At 34.2% G+C, this 16,886-nt stretch overlaps 1 protein-coding gene across 1 annotated transcript in view; it reads left to right on the plus strand.

Moving 5' to 3' along the window:
* LOC140449339 (uncharacterized) overlaps positions 1 to 16,886 on the plus strand; it is a 101,022-nt gene that overhangs the window by 61,498 nt on the left and 22,638 nt on the right. The window contains exon 4 of the mRNA XM_072542474.1: positions 1,567 to 1,644. Within this exon, the coding sequence (XP_072398575.1) occupies positions 1,567 to 1,644 (78 nt within the window). The remainder of the gene's footprint in view (positions 1 to 1,566; positions 1,645 to 16,886) is intronic.

Here is a 16,886-nt window from a genome sequence, read left to right on the forward strand (position 1 = left end):
ACTGTGGAAATCCTTGTATATATATATATATATATATATATATATATATGGTATATCAGATGATTTGAAAATGTGGTTCAACTTGCCAAAAGCTGCCCAAGTTTTATATGACAGAGAAGCTCAACTGTTTGATTATCTTTTCCTATGCAAATCTCGTGACCTAGGTATTTACAGGCCATTACCTGGTCTATGGGTTTTGTTCTTACGCATATATCTTCGTTGACTACAAGATTTGTTATCATCTGGTTTTAGATATATTTATTTTCAATCCCTCTTCTAGCGGAGAAAGGTAGAGGTGATTTAAAAGTTCTTTGGTCTCATCTACCCTATCAGCTATTAGCACAATATTATCTGCAAATCTCATTATGTTTATGTTTACGCCCTTGTCGGTCAGTTTTGCCCTTTTACATATATATTCCAAAAGCGCAGTGAACGGTTTCGGTGTCTCCCCCTGACGTACTCCACGTTATATCGGGGATTTCTCAATTTGACGATCACCCACTATAACACTAGCTGTTGCGTTTTGGTATATGTGTTTAATTATATTTATATACCTATAGTCAATTCGGAATTCTGTCAAGGCTTCCAATATTTTTTGTCAAAGACCTTTTTATAATCCACAAATATCAAAGCTAGTGGTTTGTATTCAATACATTTTTCTTTAAGATTTTTTATTACCAATAAGTGATCGTTTGTTCCGTAGCCTTTTCTAAAACCCGCCTCTTCTATGGGCTGATAAAATTCCAATTTATTTTCTAATCATTTCATCTACTATTTTTGTAAATTGAGTATAAATATGGGCCTGTAGTTTCTGAGGTTAATAACGTCTTCTTTTTCATGAAGTAGGATAATGTCTGTGTTATCCCACTGAGTTGTGTTACATCTTCCTGCAGACCTCTAGTAAATAGTTGAACAAGGACCTGCTATAATCCTTTTTCATCCACTTTCTCGGCATCTGCCCCTATTTTATCGTCTGCAGGGGACTGTTTTATATTTCTTGCACTAACCTTCGAACTTCATTGGCTGTTATGCCCGGAAAAATTTCAGATCCCTGAATAATAATCTTTGGTAATGATCCACTCCGGATACATTGTTGTTCTTTGTATAGTTGGCTATAAAACTCTCTATAGTTTTCATAATTTAATCTCGATTCTTAATGATTTGCATCTGTTCATTTCTTAAGTTGTGGATGTTTTTTCTTTTTGTTTTCTTTTATAACTCTAGTTATTTACATCGCATTGTATATAGTATCAGCTCCTTTCTAACCTCGTTTTTAATTGTCTTGTTTATTAATGAGTGTGAGTGATGTACAAACATTAAATATTATAGAAATTATAAGCATAGAAGATTTCCATCTTTGATCATATGAAGATTTTCTTCAAGATTTTCTGTTTTTTTTTGGCATCAGAGTCGATAAATCGTATAAATCTCGATATGTGTAAATTTAACAAGATGCTTATTTTATAAAATCTAAATGTTAATTTTTCAAATTTATTAAAGATACTTTGAAGTATGTCAAAATGCTATAAGTTCACTAAATAAAAAATATCTCTTTGTATGTTTAAGATGCGAAGCCGCAGCTTGGGCAGCAGCAAAATTAGTAGGTACAGTTGTTGGCGTTAAGAATGAAAATGAAAAATTCAGGTTTGTAAAATAAATTTTTAATGGTGTTTTGGTGTTTTGAATTTGATAAGTGTCCTTAGCTAAAATAGGGTACGTTGATTCTGAATGTGAATTTAGTTTGAGCCCATCACGTGAAGATTTTTCACAAAACTAAAAAAAAACGCTGTGGGCTATTTTATACTAGAGCATAGACATACCTTATTAATATTTCGTAAATTGCATTAAAATTATGTCTTTAAAATGCTTGATAAATCGATTAAAAATATTTTAGTATAATATTACGTTTATTTCATTCCATGGCAACACTGCCAATGCCGTCAACTTGGCGGCATCGGCAGTTGTCTACGAAATAGTTAGGTAGCGCCAGTTGTTTATAGCATCGAGTTGTATTTTGTTTTCTGAGTGTTAATACATCATAATGTCACCGAAAAAGTGTAAAATCAGTCCTAATATATTTTTGTTACATGTATGGTGTTTTAACGATAGCAAAGCATCAACAAAGTATAACAGAATTTATCAAGAAAGCTTATCACACTTACTTCAGTGTAAAGCTTGGTGATTAGGACAATCCTTGGGCTCTACACAAAGTATGCTTTTACTGTGTTGAGCTACTGAGAAAATGGACACAAGGTACAAGTAGCTCTTTACCCTTTGGCATTCCTTTGGTATGGAGGGTATCAAAAAACCACGAAGACGATGCTCCTGCGATGTCAAGGGTTTCAATTTGAAAAGTATAATACAATTCAGTATCCTGCTTCACCATCTGCTTAATAAACTGTACCCACGGACCAGGAATTCCCATTGCTCCACCTTTTCTTTATACCATTCAGATGAAAGTTAAAACGAAAAAACCGACGAAGATAAATTGAATCCTGACCAACCCCAACAGTTTATCCAAGCTAAACTAAATGACTTTGTGAGAGATTTGTACCTATCGAAGGATGCTGCGTAACTATTGGGATCACGAGTAAAAGATAAAAATCTGTTGGCTTCAGAAACCACATTTTCGTGGTATAGGCAGGTATATATGGTAGCCATCGTGAAAAAGAGTTCGCAGAATATTTCTCTCAAGAGGGCTCACTGGTGAATTTTATTAATATTCCTGAAGTAGCCCATAAAACTGAAAGCTGACAATTGCGATACCACATCATCATATCGATTCTTCTAAGAGAAGTTTAAAGTGTCTTGTTGCACAATGGTAATATTTATGCCTCGGTGCCAGTTGATCACTTTGTGTATTTCAAAGAAACGTATGAGAATCTTGAGCTGTTGTAAAATAAAATATAACAATTATTGTTGACAACCCTGGTAAGACCTCAAAATAATATACATGCTTTTGGGGCAGCAGTCTGGATTCACAAATTATCTATATTTTTAGTGCGAGTGGGACAGTCGAACACGAACTTTAAATTACGTTAAGAAAGATGACTACTCAGAGAAAGACTTGTATCGGGACAAAAAAAAAACTTTGCAGCGTGATGCAATAGTTGACCTAAAATTAGTTCTGTTTCCTCCCATTCACATAAACTTAGGATCTATGAAGCTGTTTGTCAATGGCCCAGGATGAATCTGAAGCATGGAGTTCTTTAAAGAAGTCATAAGCCGTTTCCTTGAAAACAAAAAGTCTCCAAACTACAAAGAAATTGTAGCCAACATGGTCGAAATTTATAAAAAACTGGGATGTAATATGAGCATCAAAATTCATTTTCTGGATTTTCAAGTTGACTATTTTTCCAAAAATCTTCTGCTTCTTCTTTTTATATAGACATGACTCTGTCTGTTTTTCAATGTGCCTCCAGTAAGTTGTCATTAGTAGATGAACAAGACAGCCGTCACTATAGGTATAGGGAAAACAATGTGTTAGAGAGAGAGGTGTGTGACGTCACAGCATATAGGGAATTGTGTGTATTGGAGAGAGAGGTATGTATACGTATATACGTATATACGTATCTCCGTTGTTAGTGGTCCGATTTTAACAAACTGAGGCTCATTTGAATGGGGGAGGGGCAAGGAATTCAAATATGACGACGTATTGCCAAAAGGGCGCACGGCGTCCGGACGCGTTCCGGCGTCCGAGCGCTGATCGGTGCGCGAACCAGATGTGCGGTCGGTACCTTAATTTTTCAACGTCCGAGCGGGCGGCATCCGATCGGTGCGCGAACCAGATGTGCGGTCGGTACCTTAATTTTTCAGCGTCCGAGCGGGCGAGCTGGCGACGTCCGAGGGCAAGCTGGTGATGCGCAAACCAAATGTGCGATCGGTACCTTAATTTTCCATGGAAAGATCTTGGAATTTAAATAAAACTATATTTAATTTTTTATTAATTTTTATTAATTATAAAAATTATAAAAATAATTATCAGAACAATCTTTATTCGTATATAGTTACAATTTTGTTTAACAAAGTTTTTAATTGTTTTAATAGACCGTCTTCAGGACAGGGTATTCCAAAAAGCCCCCAACTAAACGTTCCTGCTGCTACAACTTTACGTGTGTATTCGCTGTACTTATAATAAGTATTGTTTTGAAAAAAGTAAATAAACCCATCTGTGTACCGGAATGCTGATGTTATTTTATTTGGTATTCCGGGGAAGAGATAATTTAATGGTCCTCGGTTTAAGACATCTCCAGCTTCATTAAACTCAATGTACGAATTATCATTGTATAATAAATACATTTGCCCTCCGTTTGTTTGAAACAGAGCATTTATTTTTGTTCTCATAGGTATAGAAGGAAACACAAAACTTTTTTGAATTTTTAAATTAGGGAAAGATGCGGCGTAATACCGATTATTGCTTAAAGTTATTAAGTGTCCATCGGAATTCTGAAACACATGGGAAACTAGCGTAGACCTCAATTCTTTAGGAAGATAATCGGCAATTAATTCTGGATATTTTGGGAGACGCATCTCATTTAAATCAAACTTCCATAAATATTTGCCGGATCCAACGTACATTCGATAATTTGGAAACTGAGGAGATGTAGCTAGAAACATGACATCAGGATACTGAATTAGGCATATATTTTTAGGCGTCAGAGCCTGGTGCGAAATTGTTGTTTGCGTAACTGGTGTCGGTGTCGGTGAGGAAGTTCTTTTTTGTCCATATAGCTTGCTCATTGCCTTTTTATCATCATCACTTAAACGTACATCTTGTTGATACCAAGGATACATAATAGACGAATCAATATTACTATGTTCTAGTCCGAGGGAATGGCCAATTTCATGCATTAGGACTGCCAAAAAATTGGTTTCGCCATCAGGACTCCTGCCATTTCCTACATACCACCGTTCAGTAGCATCAAGATGGATTTCAATGCATTCGTTTGCACCAGGATAGTATGCGTGAGCTAATACTTTTCCGGGACCGTCGAAATTAAATGGGCATTTAGAGTTTCCTTGACAACTTGCTCGAAAATCATGATTATTTGGTACCACAGTTATAGTAATATCAGGCTTCGGAGAAGGTATTATTATTTGTTCAAATTTTAAATTAGATATGTTCTCCCATCTATCGAAAGCTTCTGAAGCAAGATTTATATAATTAGGATTACTAATAGCTTGAGGGAAATACCAACGCAATTTCGTCTTATTCCACTTCGAATGAATTACATAGTTATTGGCAGCAACAGAACATCGGGGCTTATTCCTCATCATATTCATAGTATCATTATTTAATGTTCCGGTCACCGGAAGATTGTATTTTTCTTGAAATTCAACTAAGATCATATCTATACTAGAAATGGCATTACTTGATGCATTTAGATATCCGAAACGCTTAAGAAAAGAAGTAGCATACTCTAGAGTGCTATTCTCTGCACAAACAGTTACAGAGAGCAACAATAAGACATGTAAACAGACAAACATCTTGATTTATACTAATGCCCAAAATTTTTAATTGAGTTATTTATATAAATTAAGAAAATATTTGAAAAAACATTAAATAATGAATTGTTAGAAAATTATCAGCCCATATGTATAGGAAATTGCGGGCTGGTAATCTCAAAACACTACTTTGCAATTTTGTTATCACACCGCATTTTGTCATTGAAATGCATTTTTTATCACGTGCATGGTGAATGCAGGTTTTTTCCAAGTCAAACACAATGATAAAACTGCGTGGATACAAACATTCTAAAACTATGTCATAGGGTGGGGCACGGGAACCTATAAATTAGAAAGTGCACCTCGGTTTGGTCTATTCCATGCTGTTATTGTGCTTCCATTTCCATACTGTTATTGTGCGTGTTTTGTCAACTAGTTTGCAAGGTAAGTGTTCTCTTAATTCTTTAAAATATTTTTTGGTGTCCGATTTTGAATAAAACTGTTTTTCTGCTATAAAATCTTGTGTCTACAAAGCAAGCATTTTGCACTTATTCTTTTTACTTTTTATGTTTTTTTCATTATTGTTTTATCCGTTTTCCGTGGAATTTGCAGTAACTACAGAAGCCAGCATTTTCGACAATTATTCTTTTTCATAATTCTTAAATCTAAGGAATTTGCAGTAAATAACTGAATGCAAAAAAGGTTATTTTGAATGCCATTCTTTTTGTGTTTTTTCAAGCCGGCATTTTGATAATTATTCTTTTTCGTAATTATTCTTAAATCTGTTTTCCGAGGGCGGTGCCCCCCTTCAGGAGAACTCAGAGGAATTTGCAGTAATTGCAGAAGCCGGCATTTTCGGCAATTATTCTTTTTTCATAATTCTTAAATCTAAGAAATTTGCAGTAAATAACTGACTGCAAGAAGATCATTTTGAATGCCATTCTTTTGTGTTTTTTCAAGCAGGCATTTTGATAATTATTCTTTTTCGTAATTATTCTTAAATCTGTTTTCCGAGGGCGGTGCCCGCTTCGGGAGAACTCAGAGGAATTTGCAGTAACTGCAGAAGCCGGCATTTTCGGCAATTATTCTTTTTTCATAATTCTTAAATCTAAGAAATTTGCAGTAAATAACTGACTGCAAAAAGGTCATTTTGAATGCCATTAGTTTGTGTGTTTTTTTTTTTTTTTCAAACCGACATGTTGATAATTATTCTTTTTCGTAATTATTCTCTTATATCTAAGGAATTTGCAGTAAATAACTGAATGCAAAAAAGGTCATTTTGAATGCCATTCTTTTGTTTTTTCAAGCCAGCATTTTGATAATTATTCTTTTTCGTAATTATTCTTAAATCTGTTTTCCGAGGGCGTTGTCCCGTTCGGGAGAACTCGGAACAGTTCGGTAAGTCAATCTTCGCAAAATTAACAAGATCTTGCATGTCTATGCAGATTACGTCACCAATATTTTAGGCATAGATAGTGGCGTGGGCAAAATTATTCACATCTAAGGTGTTGTAACATTCCTTTATTCTTGTTTTCCTTATCACAAATCTTTTCAATATTTCTCTTTTTTTTTACAATTTATTTGTTCTGCTCTGTTAGTTATAATATTCCTCATTTCAGATGGATTTAACTAAAATTAATGAAGCATCTCTGGTTGCAGAGAGGAAACCAATCAAAAAACTTAAGGACCTGCCCCTCAACATTCCGGTGCCGATTAAGGAGGCCAGACTAGTCGAGTCAAAATTTGGTCAAGTCGTTCTTCTGGATGTGGGAGAAGAAGTGGTTTTTTTGCCCGGAAGAGTGACAGAGACCTATAAGCCGGTCATCAACGAGTTTGCTGGCGGCAAATATTCAATAATATTTCAAGGTGTTGTGGACATCGGAAGCAAGTACCAGCCCCTAGCATCCTTCAAAATAGTCTAATTGGAAATACTGAAAGAGAGAGGTAAGCATTATGGATATTGTTAAACAATGCGAAAATTTATTGTTATTCATCAAAAGAGTTAGAAAGATAGTTTTTGATAAATTTACAGCTAAAGACAAAGAAATTTGGTTGAAACGCTTAACGAAACAAATCAAAATTTGCAATAAAGTAATAAAAAAACGCAATTTGCCTATAGGTACAATTAGAAAACTGCAAACACATATAGGACATTTTAAACATTTTAAACAGATTATTTTAAATAGACATGTAGGTATGGGTCTAGACAACAAACTAAAACATAGAGTTAAATGGGAAAATGTAGTTTCCGCGTTTAATAGTCGAATTAAAACTGGAATTATAGTTAATTTATGGCATAAGGACTTAGCACATTTCCTAAATGATTGTTATATTATTTTTAAAAATAAAATCAGAAAAATTTTAAAGGTAGATAAACTTGTTAAAGTTAATGTTTGTTTTTGTGGAGAATTTATTAAAAAATCGGGGGAGAATGAAATTGTGACTTTTAAATATTTTAATACAAAAAATGCTATACTAGACATATCTGCCGATACAGAGCGGTGGTTTTTTGAAAATGTTAAAGATAAAATAAATCTTAAATTATCTGAGTTTCAGGAAAAAGACTCTGGTTTTGCATTAAATAGAATAATATCTTTAGAAGTAAATATTAATCGATATGAAATTGGAAATGGTTCATCTTATATTAAACTCCCAGAGTCTATTCAAAAAAAGCGTGCTTGCATTAATATAAAAAATTCAGATCAGGCTTGTTTTTATTGGGCAATAGTTAGTGCCTTCTATCCGGCTAAAGCAAATAAAGAACTTACGTCCTCATATCCATTTTATAGCACAGTATTAAAAACAGAAGACTTGGAGGCACCGATGCCGTTACATCAAATTTCAAAATTTGAAAAAATAAACAATGTATCAGTCAATGTATATGCTTAAGAATTGATAGAAAATAATAAAAATTCCTTTTTCACAGTATACCCAGCAAGATTAACTAAAAAAGTAGTTGCCAAACATGTAAATCTTCTTTTAATTCAAAATCACTATTTTCCTAAATTAAACGATTATGAGGCACCTCCAGTGGATACTGATGATTCTGAAATTAAGTACCACTACTGCTATATTACTGACATATCTAGATTAGTTTCTAGTCAAGTAAATAAAAGGAGGCGCAAATTATTTCTTTGTAATAGATGTCTAAATTATTTTTCAACTGCAGAGAAATTGTCTGAACACGAAAAAATGTGTGCAGATATTAATAATTGTAAAATGTCTTTTCCTAAATATGATGTTGTTAGTTTTAAAAATTATACTTATAAACAAACAACGCCATTTGTCATATATGCAGATTTTGAGTGCATGTTAGAGAAAGTTACAGACCACAAATCACTTTTCACTAAAAAATATCAAAGACATATTCCGTATAGTGCTGGATACTATGTAAAATGCAGCTATGATGAAAAGTTGTCTTTTTTTAAAAGTTATAGAGGCAATGACTGCATGGAGTGGTTTGCTAGTGAATTACCAAATTTAGCTCAAAGTATTAATTCAAAAATTAAGACAATAATACCAATGGAGGAAAAACCAAGTACCTGTGGGGCTACAGTGTGCCACATATGCGAAAAATGTTTTTCTTTCACAGATATCGTTGTCAGAGATCATGATCATTTTACGGGGGAGTTCAGAAATTACGCTCACCAAGCATGTAATTTAAATTTTAAAAAATTGTTTGTTGTCCCACTTATTTTTCATAATATGAGCGGATACGACGGCCACTTTATAATTTCTGAGTTAAGTAAAAAAGGAGATATTAGTCTACTTCCTATCAATAAAGAAAAATACATTTCATTTACACTTAACGATAAAGTTACTAATATAAAATTTCGATTTATTGATTCATTAAGATTTTTAGGAGCTTCTTTAGATGAATTAGCATCAATATTAGATAAAAATGACTTTAAAATTTGCAGTCGAGAATTTAGCAGTTTAAGTAGCGAAAATTTTAAATTAATAACTAAAAAAGGGGTTTTTTGTTATGATTTTATTGACTGTTGGGAAAAATTAGACATTACCGATTTACCTCCGATAGAGGCATTTTATAATAAACTAAACGATAAGAATCTTACAGATGAGCAATATACTCATGCTAAAACAGTTTGGGATGCATTTAGCATTGCAAATTTAGGTCAATATTCGGATTTGTATTTAAAGACTGATATTTTGCTTTTGGCAGATGTTTTTGAAAATTTTCGAAAAAAATGTTCAATAACTTATGGTTTAGATCCCGCATGGTACTACACAATGCCTGGTTATTCTTGGGATTGTATGTTGAAATACGTGGGGTGTAAGCTAGAGTTATTGCGTGACGTTGACATGATACTGTTTATTGAGAAAGCAATTCGTGGAGGAATTTCAGTATGTAGTGGCAGAATGTCGGAGGCTAATAATAAGTACATGCCTAAATATGACTCCACAAAGCCCTCAAAATACTTAATGTATTTTGATGTTAATAATTTATATGGGTGGGCTATGGGAGAGCCCTTACCCTACGAAGGATTTGAATGGATGGATGCCAACGACTTTAATGTTATGTCTATACCTGATGACTCTCCAGTAGGGTATATGTTACAAGTTGATTTGGACTACCCCCACAAATTACACGATCTTCACTCAGATTTTCCATTCGCTGCCGAACACCGCAAGGCTTTGGGTTCAAATCATACGAAACTAATGACAACACTTTATAATAAAAAAGAATATATCGTTCATTATAGAAATTTAAAACAAATGCTGGCTAATGGGTTAGTTTTAACAAAGATTCATAAAATTTTGAAATTTAAGCAGTCTGCGTGGCTGCGACCCTACATAGAATTAAACACTCGACTTAGAGCTACAGCTACAAACGATTTCGAAAGAAACCTCTATAAATTAGCAAATAATAGTGTATTTGGAAAGACAATGGAAAACATTAGGAAACATAGAATAGTAAAACTAGTCCGATCATGGAATGGGCGATATGGTGCCAAAAATTTAATTTCTAGTGCGCGGTTTCATAGCCGAAAAATATTTAATGAAAATTTAGTAGCTATAGAACTAATTAAATCAGATCTAGTTTTTAATAAACCTTTATACATTGGCATGACTGTTTTAGATATATCAAAATTATGTATGTACCAATTTCATTACGACTATATGCTCCCAAAATTGGGTGCAGATAAATGTAATTTAATGTATATGGATACCGATAGCTTTATTTATGAACTGTACTGTCATGATGTATATGAGGAAGTAATAAAACAAGATTTATCAAAATTTGATACATCTGATTACGCTGTAGATAATATATATAATATTCCTCGCGTAAATAAAAAAGTTTTAGGAGTAATGAAAGATGAAAATAAAGGAGAAATTATGACAAAATTTGTGGGATTACGATCAAAAATGTATACTTTTAAAGTTCAATCCGGCCGAATCACTAAAAAAGCAAAAGGGACTAAATATAATATAGTAAAAAATGTTATAAAATTCGATGATTATGTAAACTGTTTAAATGATTTTAAGGAACAAACTGCTACTCAACGCTCCATTCAGTCATATTGCCATAACGTTTATAGTATAGAACAAACAAAAATTGCGTTAAGTCCTTATGATGATAAAAGATATTTAATTTCAAATAGTTTTAGAACGCTACCATGGGGGCATTACAGTATTTTAGAATAGATTTTTTTATTGCAGAAGAACGTTGAAATGTCTCACAGGTGTGTTACACCAGACCTATGGACTCCCGCTAATCTGCAACAAATAGCAGCCAATAAAATTTATTGGGCTGTAGTTGATGCTCATACAAAGACATTTCCGCTTTCAAGTGGAGAGTTATGTCAAATTCATCTTCACCATAATGTGATTGGTATTCAACGGGAGTTCAGTAAGCAAGAGCATGGATGTATCCTGAATTTTAAGATTCCCAAGCAAATACGATCTAGTTTAAACGTAAATTGTATAAGAGAATTAAAACTACAAATTGTGAAGAACTCTGAAAAAGTGATGTCATGTGGGTGTCAAAGATGCGGGGCTCCCTATGGATTCCCCCCAATTTACAAAAATAGCGAATACAATCCTAAGTAAATTGTCTAAGAGAAAACTACAAATTGCAAATATATAAAAATTGATTTTTTGAGACGAATTATGTTTATAAGCTACTATCTCTCTTTTGTACTAAACGCATAACAATATCCACGTGCTATCTCTCTCTTTCTTGTATATATATATATTGTAAAATAGTTTGAAATATATATGTTAAGGTAAAATAAAAACTCTAAATTGGTATTTGTATTATTTATTTAAAATCATTAATTACCTTAATTTTATTAAAATGAAGCAATTCCCTAAGAGCATTATTTGTCATATCATCGGGCATTATAGAACAAAATGCATGCAATATTTGCATGGGACTTAAACTATCTACAGTATTTTTACAAAAATCTATAACATTATAATAATATTTACAAAAGTTCATCTTTTTTAAACACTTTATACGAGGCAATATCACACTAGTGTTAAGTTCAACAATTTGCTTCACTTCTTCTTCATCCATATAGTACTCCACACCATACTTCTTAACAATAATGAATTTGCAATCATCGTAAACTATTGTGGTAACAGTGCAGTATTCTTCGCATGGAAAAGTTTGGGTGTTGTTGTCTTCAGTTGATTGGAAAAAATCAATTAGTTGTTGTGTGATGATTGAAATAAAGGATTTCCATTCGTATACGCTGAGTGATATTCTGCTGCTAGTTTTATATTGTTGAGATAAAATCACTGCAGGCATAAATGATCTTGCTGGGCTTATACCACATTGTACTTCATAGCCCGATAATGTGTATTTTGTTGCAAGCAGGTAGAAAAATTCTGATTTGGAGGCATCCTCATAATTTTTCAAAATTTTATTTAATCCATGACTATAGTCTAATCCATGACTGTCTTCTTCGCAGATAGACATATCATCGCAATCACTTGAATAAGAAGAATACCCACTATCTTGAGAACCCATGATAACTTTACTGACTTTGATTCTGAAGCATGAGTTCTTTTATATCCCCCTACTCCTTGTGGTATCTACCTCTTTTTTTCAAAAATGTATTGCTACGCGGCGGATTAAAAAGTAGATCTTAAACTGTGTCATTAGCGTTAATCCAGCTGTTATGTTTGCTGTCCATACCAAGCCATTTCACATACATCTTATTACCTTTTCGTCTAAGTACTTTTTCAACGAGGTATATGTCTGGGCTTGATGTCTTCTGCATCTCTTCTTCGTAGAAGCCTCCACTTATCGGTGTACCTTGCATGTCTTCAAGCAAATATGTTATAGGATTTGTTATCTTAACTTGTACAATTTTAAATAATTCTGTAGTCCAATTAGGAGTGTAGGCCTTTTCGAAGAAATGTTTTGCCTTTGAAACACGTACAATGTCACCAACTTTAAATTTTCTCGGACCTGCAATCTTTAAATGGCTATAACTTTTGTTTAAAATAGCTTTTTCGTTGGACTTGTTGACCTGGGATGGTTTGTATCCTGTTTTGCTGTGTTTTGTATTGTTGTATTCTTCGGTGATTATAGGCAGAGCATCTAACCATTTGTATGATCCATGTAAACTAAAATACTTGTATAACTTTGCTTTTAACGTTCTAATAACTCTTTCACAAATGGCAGCTTTTTTGATCGTGTAGGTGCTGTAATGATTAATTCCGTGTTTTTTCATTAAATTTTGAAATTTTCTGTTGTAAAATTCGGTTCCCTGATCAGATTGCAGGTTCTTCGGAAGTCGTCGAGTATGAGCGAGAATATCCGAAAATGCCCGAGTAATTTCCTCACAGGTCTTTGTTTTTAGAGGACGTGTCCAAACAAATTTTGAAAAACAATCAATTACAACTAGTATTAGTTTGTAATTTTTATTTTGGTGTGCATAAGGACGCATTTCAGCTAAATCCATCTGCCACAAATCATCGATTCCTTTGATTATTGTTCGTCGACGAGGATAGTTTTTTCGTGTCGGTTTATGCAATTCGTTCACCACTTGTTGCTTTTCTTTAGACATTTTCTGCACATCTACTATATCTAGATGAATATTACCTACTAAACTCTGTAATGTTTGCTCCACTTGTTTTAACCTCTCCATCTTTTAGGGTATATTTTTTACTGCGTTCTCTACATTTTTTAACCTCTCTTCCATCTTCATCTCGTTTATCATATTTTTTGCAATTGTTTCTGCAAAATCTTTTATATTTGTACTCATATCCTTTTTTAGTGTATTCAAATCATTTGACAATATTTTAGTAACCTTATCTATGTTGTTATATACTTCTTTTTTTAATACAACCATATCGTGTGCCGATGTTTGTATCAACTTAATTATCGTGTCATCCATATAATTTTTTAGTGTATTTTGACCATCTATAGCAGATTTTTGATTTGTATCCATATCCTTTTTTAGAGTATTAAAATTTTCATTAATTTTTTTTTCCAATCTTTGCTCGACAAGTGGAACTCTAGTTTTATAAAGGCCTGATCTTACTTCATTTATTTTGTAGGTTAAATTTGGAACTATGGTTGTATGAAACTCTTCTCTTACATCGTTTAGTCCGATGGTTAAATCCTGTATGCTTTTATCCGTATCCGTTTTTAGTGTATTCAGATCATCTTTGATTATTTTCTCAAACTTTTGTTCGAGAAGTGGAACTGTGGTTTCACGTATCTCGTTTATTTGATTATCGACATATCTTTTCGTAGCAGCATCGTCATTGTCTGATGGATCCTTGACATTGCAAATTTTCACGTTTTCGGCATTAATATTTCCGTCAGAAGTATGTGGAAATGTGACTCGCGCCACCTTTTGGGTGTTACTACTACTACGGGAGTGATGACCGAATTTGTCGACACTCATGATGGAAATGATACTGACATTCCCAGTTACTCTATTATATTAGCTTCTCTTAGTTCATTGATGATGGCTACGATTTCGTTGTCGAGAGACGTGTTGCCTGCGTCTTTCGAAGCCACCAAGAGTTTAAGACGTTCAACTAACTCATTTGGATCATCCCAATAAATATACTCCATGGGTGCAGTGTTGTATGTTAAACGAGAGTCATCCAATCCCGTTCCTTTGGCCGTAGATGAAGATGATCGTGTTGTTGTTGTTGTTTTCGTTTTGTGTTCGAGTTCTTTTTTGGATCGAGTTGCATGCTTTTTCATTGCTGCATCAGATGGTTTGAATAGAGGTTTAATAATAGAATGGTATTTTTCTCCACTAGAACCTTTAAGACGTCCTAAGGTATCCAGATGAATCTCTGTGTTTTTCAACAGTGTTTTATACTTTTGTAAATCCTCATCATTATACTGTTCAGGGTTGGCATAAAATAAAAGTTGATATAGACCTGGCGTACCACCTAACCTACGTTCTTCTAAATCACGTTCTCGAATTATTATTATGTCTCCATTGCGTTTGTCAAAGTTTATTCGACGTTTTCCCATTATCCAGCCACTAATAGAATCGTAAAATGGACCATAGTTTTTATCAATTTTATCGTCTTTTATTAAATATTCTTTTATGTACTTGTGACTTATTGAAGGATATTGATCGATATATTCGTCTGTGGCATCCATCGGAATCTCGATTGGTTCTCGAATAATGTTTTCATCAGGTATCGCTAGATCAGGTGCATCAAGAAATACATCATCACCATCATCACCATTCTTCTCCTCCTCTTCCTCCTCTTCCTTTTTCACTTCTTCTTTTTTAACTTGTTCAAACTTGTTAGTGATAGTATGATGTAACGTTTTTGATGATTGTGCAATATCTTTGAGAGGTTTCGAGAGTGGTTTAAACAGTTTATTTAGGGACTCATCTTGTTCTGTTCGGCCTAATTTTAATGCCAAATATTTTTTGCGAATTGATCTAGCCAATTCGGCGACTTTCTTCTTGCGAAGCGCAATGGCAACCGTATCATCTAACATTGTGTTGACAACTAAACAATTATCTTACAATTTTATATATTTATCAAATCCTTTGCGATATCGGCCATTATTGAGAGCAAAATCTTTTATAATTACCAGAGTACCATACCTATCACGCCAACATTCAGAACAAATTTTTTTAAATTCATCAAATGACATGTCTGGTGATACATGCTCATCAAATACATGCTTTAAATTTATCTCATCTTGCTTGAATAGTACAATCATGTTACAGTTGTCTCTAATTAACTGCTTCGGTATTTTTGAATATGTTTGACATAAATAAGCGGCATCGATATCTTTATGTCTGCACATGGAATAATACTCGCGAATCTTTTGCTGACCATCGCATGCAACATCGTCAAATAAAAACACGGAGTGAGGTTTAGCTTCGCTGGGACTAATAATTTCTTCGTTGTCTTTAAATGGGTAATATCCTACACCTTTAACTTGCGCTATTACATCTTGCAGTAGTTGGTATTTCGGTTGAAAGAGGGATTTCGAATAAACATAGACATTTTTAAACTTGACGCCATTCGGATTAAATAGAAGAGATAGCATAACATTCGTTTTGCCGCACCCACTTGGACCGCAAATAATCGCTCTGAATGAATTCGGTAGTAATTTACCATGTTTACCGTTGGTTGTTTTCTGGGCAATGTCCAAATTCTCAATTGGTAGCGTCTGCTCTTGCTGAACGACCTTCATCATGTGACAAGTGTAGTACATAAGTACGGTAATATATATTATAGATGTCACCACTTGCATGGTATCAGTCCAATGTTGGTCGTTGAAGGAGGAGGTCTCGTGAACTCTCTAATTAATAAACTTCCAGTTGAACTACATATTCCTGGTTATCAGTATTGTGGACCCGGAACAAAACTAAAAAAACGTCTTGCACGTGGAGATCCAGGAATTAATCCATTAGACGCAGCTTGCAAACGACACGATATCGCTTATTCGCAGCATTCATCTCTCGAAGAACGCCACAAGGCCGATAAAGAATTGGAAGATAGAGCTTGGGAGCGCTTCAAGTCGAAAGACGCTAGCTTTGGTGAAAAAAGTGCTGCTTTAATTGTAACTGGTGGAATGAAAACGAAAAGAAAGTTGGGGATGGGATGCTCTCGTCGTCGTGGAAGACGGGGACGTTACTCTTTCAATCGAGATGTTGTCCCAAAAATTGCAAAGTCCATGAAAAGAGGAGCATCGTTAACAGATACTGCTTTGACGGCTGTACGAATAGCAAAATCCATAATCAAAGGACTTGGTGGTCGTAAAGAAGTTGATGTTCCACGAGTGCTACCACTAAAATCCGGAGGTTTTCTACCCCTCATACCTCTATTTGCAGGCCTTTCCGCTTTGGGGGCTTTAGCGGGGGGTGCAGCTGGGGTGGCGAAGACAGTAGTCGACGCTAAGAATGCTCAAAAGAAATTGGAAGAGGATATTCGCCATAACAGGGCAATGGAACACATCGGTTCGG

This window comes from Diabrotica undecimpunctata, chromosome 9 (assembly GCF_040954645.1).
Source record: "Diabrotica undecimpunctata isolate CICGRU chromosome 9, icDiaUnde3, whole genome shotgun sequence".
NCBI lineage: Eukaryota > Metazoa > Arthropoda > Insecta > Coleoptera > Chrysomelidae > Diabrotica > Diabrotica undecimpunctata.